Source organism: Thalia democratica, chromosome 1, assembly GCF_965202585.1.
Source record: "Thalia democratica chromosome 1, ktThaDemo2.hap1.1, whole genome shotgun sequence".
Classification (NCBI taxonomy): domain Eukaryota; kingdom Metazoa; phylum Chordata; class Thaliacea; order Salpida; family Salpidae; genus Thalia; species Thalia democratica.
This window is the reverse complement of record NC_139165.1, coordinates 102,711,264-102,716,733: the sequence shown is the minus strand read 5'-3', so window position 1 is coordinate 102,716,733 and position 5,470 is coordinate 102,711,264. Positions and strand designations below refer to the sequence as shown.

The 5,470-nt window shown below is 24.6% G+C and overlaps 1 protein-coding gene across 1 annotated transcript; it reads left to right on the top strand.

The window, feature by feature from the left end:
- Nucleotides 1-1,916: 1,916 nt before the first annotated feature.
- On the top strand, nt 1,917-4,476 carry LOC145841976 (kelch-like protein 11). The gene is made up of 2 exons (XM_082949301.1): nt 1,917-3,164; nt 4,456-4,476. The coding sequence occupies exons 1-2, from the start codon at nt 1,917-1,919 to the stop codon at nt 4,474-4,476; spliced, it is 1,269 nt and encodes a 422-aa protein (XP_082805427.1).
- The last annotated feature ends 994 nt before the right edge of the window (nt 4,477-5,470 follow it).

The window sequence follows — 5,470 nt, the reverse complement described above, 5'->3', positions numbered from 1 at the left end:
CAAATGAATTCTAAAAACAATGAATTTAGATTATTATTATCAACTTTGAACCAGATTTTGTAAGAAAACCCTTGATAATAACATTTCAAATAGACCAGTATTTGAGCTTTAAAGTATTAGTAAAAAACAATTGGCTTTATTTAAGAAGTTTCAATCTTGCTTAGCAAGTATTAATGTTTGTTTTAGTCTTAACTGTTAAAGTTTAAAAATTGATAATGATTCAGCCTTAAATAAATTAAAAATACTCATTAAACATTTCTATTATAATTACATAAATTTATGCATATTTATTGTCACATTTTCTTCTTATATAATCTCATATTTTATTTTTAGATTATTTTTAATATGTGAATATATTAAACAACACTAAACTTTCAATATTAAATAGTTTATAATTTTTAAAAACAGCTTATTATGTCTACATTTGATATTAAGCTAACAGCTTTTAGCGTACTTAGTTATCAACAAAAAGTTTATGATCCAATTTTAGGAAAAGGTATATGTTACCTATTTTTTAGTAATTATAAGGTTCAATTAGTACAGATAACTTACTTTAGATGTATAGGTAAGTAAATTACGGATAATTGTATATTTAAAGTCACTGTATGACTTCAGTATTAGTTATGTTTTTTAGTTTGATAATAAATGCTTGACATATATTGAATCAAAAAAACCATAAATAACTTCAGGGGGAATCAAAATTATAATATACAGTAACTTTGAAGTAAATTGTATAAATATTTAACTAATTCCTAATATACTCAAAAAGATTATTCAAAAGAAATTATTTTACAAAAATTAACTTCTAGGTGAAAAGTATGACTTAGTTAAGTAATTTAAAATCAAAAAGTTAGAACTTATCAAAAAAAAGTTTTAATTTAATATATTAGTATACTGATTTCAAAAGTATTTTAAGATAACAACTTAATTGTGTAAACACACTAAAATAATTCTTTTTTTAATTTGTTTCTGTACAGTTTTTGTTTCATAAACAAAATCTAAATTAAATGATTAACAAAAACTTTTATTGGTTATTTTGTTATAAACTGTCTTAAAATAATTCATAAGTAATATTACTTTAAAAGTTTAGTATTAAATAACAATGTTAAAGTTCTTAATTTTTTTTAAATAAACCTTTTAAACTTATTAATGCTCTATTTCTAAGCCAACTAATTAAAAATATCTTTAAGATTTACAAACTTAAATATAATACATCATGTTATAACTTTTCTATTTTCTTACAGATAAGCATTTTATTATTAAAAATAGGAAAAATAAATCATGTCAGCAGAAAAGAGTCTATGTGAAACTGATGTAAAGAAACGTAAATATCGAAAAACCAAAGAAATTTTAAGAAGCTCTGAAGGTTGTAAGCTTGGGGAGTTTCTAAGCTGTTGCAAAAAAAATTCTGAATTGGTTTTTCAGAAAAAAATCTTTGAAGTCTTTAATGATTCGAAAAAAACTAGTAAGTTAAAGTTTAGTAACTTAAAGAAAAAAGTTCACTATTTAGTAGTCTATTACATGCTTATGTTAGTAAAACTAACTAAAAAATTCAAAATTTCTCCATATTTTTACTTATCAACTAAAACAGCTAAAAACTGTTTATTTTATATATAAATTGACCTTTAAAATACTTTTATAGAATAATGAATGTTGTTTTTGTTTGTCGCTGTGTTTATGATTTTTTCCATTATCGTCTTTTCTGTCATTAATTATATTCTTTATATATAAAACACACATAGTAGCTGTTAGCTATATGCAGGCCTCTAATTGTCTTTAAACAGTCATTTGCTTTTATTGTAGCAAAAATAATTTTAATACAAATATAGTTTATAAATACTATAAATAAATACTAAGGAAACAAAAACTAAAAACTGCTAATGTAACTACTCTTTATTTTTTATAATTCAGATAAAATGAAACGAGAACATTGGAACCTTATTTACGCACTTAAGTCAAACAAACATTCCTTGAAAGAAAACTTGTCATGTGAACTTAAAGAAAAGATTGAAAAAAAGCTACAAGTTGAAAATGTAGTATTATTTTACCAGCTGACAAAAGCTTTCAACATGTCATATTCCTACAATGCAGCTTTTAAATACATAGAACGTTGTTTTGCTATAGTAGTTGAAACTAAAAGCTTTAATGAGTTGAATGTTAGTTCAATCTCTAAGATACTTGGGAGTTCTTATTTAGAAATTGATTCTGAAGTTGAAGTTTATAATGTAGTAATTAAATGGTTGAACTACAACGTAGAAGAACGTAGCAAGTTTGCAAGAGAATTGTTGTTGAAAGTTCGGCTTAATTTGCTATCAGAAGCAGCTGTAAGACACCTCAAAGATAATATTTCGGCTATATCTATGAATGATGATTGTGTTAAAATGTTTCATGAAATGTTGAATACTAGATTGTGTCAAGATAAGACTATTTCTCATACAAATAATAGACACTGTGATCAATCAATGTTTAAAATTCTTATTTGTGGAGGTAAAACTGTTTACAGCAAAGAGGCTGTCAGAGATGTGAAAGAACTTGATGTAATTAATTTAGCAAAAGTCAAAAATTATGATCCTTTAACAACAGAAAGATATAATTTTGAAGCAGTTTATGTCAAGGGAGAAATTTACTTGTTTGGTGGCTTTAACATTGATTACAAATTTGTAAACACAGTTGAAAAGTATTCACCTGTTAGCAATACGTGGAGTTATGTATGTGATTTGTATGATGAGTGTGAATTATTTAGTGTCTGTAATTTTATGAGTAAGGTGTATGTTGTTGGGGGTCTTGTTAAAAATAACCCAATCAACTTTTGTTACGCATTCAATACAGAAAAGTATGATTTTGAAGAAGTTGCAAGAATGAACGAATCAAAATTAAACACAGCTTCTGCAGTTTTTAATGGAAATATCGTAGTGTCCGGAGGTACAAGCCAAAATTCTAATCGTTTAAACACAGTAGAATTGTATGATGTATTTGCTGATACTTGGACACCAATGCCAAGAATGAATCATGAAAGAAATGAGCATAGTTTAGTTGTTATTAAAAGTAAATTATTTGTATTTGGCGGGGCTTCTACTACCACAAATTGTGAAGTTTATGATAAAATTAGCAACAGATTTATCGAAATTCAATCACCGGGATTTTTCTGTCCTGTTGTGAAACCTGTTTTTGTTGAAAATAAAATATTTGTTTTTCAATATTTGACTAAAATAGTATTTTGTTATGATACGGATAAAGATAAATGGACAGAAGAATTATGTGAAGCTACTGATGACCTTATTTGTTATTCATTGGTAAGATTACCCCTGTACTAAGAAAACTAACTTACAAAAAACAATTACTTGTAGAGTTGTCTAATAATATTAAAGTTGGAAATTGCGAGTTACTACTTTCAAGTGTAACATATATTTAATGATAACTTTTAGTTATTAGCTACTTAAAACTTTAATACTTTTTGTTTGATGTTTTTCGATTTCCTTACGCCTTACTAATTTACGTACCAGTTTTACGTTATTTGTTATTAGATTAAAAAAATTGAATTCTTCAAAAGTTAAAATAAATAACTATTTCTTATTGCAAGGCATTTTACAATTGTTTTTGTACAAGAAAATAAATATGAATCTAAGAAATAAAAATAACACGTTTTCTATTTAATTTATAATTTTATATTAATGTGTTTTCTATAAAACATAGATTTTTTGTGGCTCGTATTACGTTTAAAACTTCACAGTTTAACATAAGTAATAAATTTTATAGTTTTGAGCCAAAACCCATTTCTTATAGTTTAGTTGATTAAAAATAAATTATATTTTTATTTATGGCTTGTTCTTGTATAAATTTACTTAGTTAAAGATTATATTTAATGGATATACTTCACTAAAATGTTCTTATAGATTTTAATATCTTCTGTGTATTCATTCTTTTCTATTAACTTTTTGACGTAAATTTCACTTAAATATTATCTCAGTTGTTACTTACATCAAGTAACTACATTTACTGTTAAAAATTTTAATCACCATTAATCCGATCACTTTAGCACGAGCGTTACTTTTGCTCGGCGTCACTTTCGCACGAGGGGTTATTTTTCACAAAAATAAAAAAAATATATTAAAAAAAAATACCACAAAGAAATGTAAAAGGATTGAATAATAAAAATAAATAAAAAAAAAATTACTGACCGAAGGGAGTTAGTGGTAACAGTGATAGTGAAAATAAAGAAGAGGAAAGCAAAAATTACAGAAATAAAAAAAAGAATAAAATAAGAAAAATGAAATACAATAAACTGATAAAAAAACAAAAGAATAAAAAAAAATCTACCCAACGAGGGTAAGGGCTAAGAGTAGCAGTGATAGAATAAACAGTTTATACTTAATAGAACTTATTAAACAAAAATTAAAGGAAAATAAAAATAGTTAATAAAAATAAAACTATAATTAACAAAAAAATATAATACAGAATTTAACGTTCGAAGGTTAAGGGTAATAGTGATAACAAAGAAAATTAAAAGTTAATAAAAAAAATTAAATATTTTTTTCAAGTTGTGCAAAAGTGTATTCGGTTGAAAGTGACGCTTTTGCAAAAGAGTCGCCGTGTAAAAGTGACGCCATGCGAAAGTCCCCTTTCATAGAAAATTGTCTCTTAATGAAAAAGTTTCACCTCGTTGAAAATTGTCCTCTCGTGTAAAAGTGACACCGACCTGTAAAAAATATCTATAGGGTTACCAATCGTTCAGACAAAAAGTCAGGGTTAAGTAAGTTAGCATAAGTCTTTATTGTGTTACAAAAATATGGTATATAAAAGTAAATGAACGCAAATTTCGTATAATAAAAAATGTTAATATAACAAAACTACAACAATAACTAAAACGATAACAAAATTTTTAAGTAAAAACTAAATTTAAAAATTAACAGATATTAAAAGAAATAAAAAAACTAGTCTGAGTTTGAATGTGGGGAAACTCTGTAATCTAAAGTTTGCCTAAATCTTCAGTCTAAGCACTTTTAATCTTTGGAACAATTATAAAAACTTTTTCTAGAAGTACTGGTGTATAATATTTTACTTTTGCATATGATATATTATTATATGTTAAGTTCAAGGAAAACATTTTTCAATGTCTACCTTAATTCAGAACTTAAAAGTTTTAGATTGGCTTTTAGTACATAAAATTAAATTGTAGAGGTGAAAAAAAAGTACTATTTTTTTATCAAGTATAAAAATTTTTTAAAATTATAGACTTTAATGTCAGGATGGTAAAAATTTTTAAAGTTCAATCTGCTACATTCATAAAGTTTAATAGTTTTCTTTTAATAGTAGTCTAAATAGACTGGTCTAAATATGTATGAACTGTAAAATTTATAAATAAAAAGCTTGAAATAATAACGAAAATGATATTCATATAGTTTTAACAATGATATAATTTAGGTATTTTTAAGCATAAAATTAAAACAATCATTTTAATATTTAATTAACA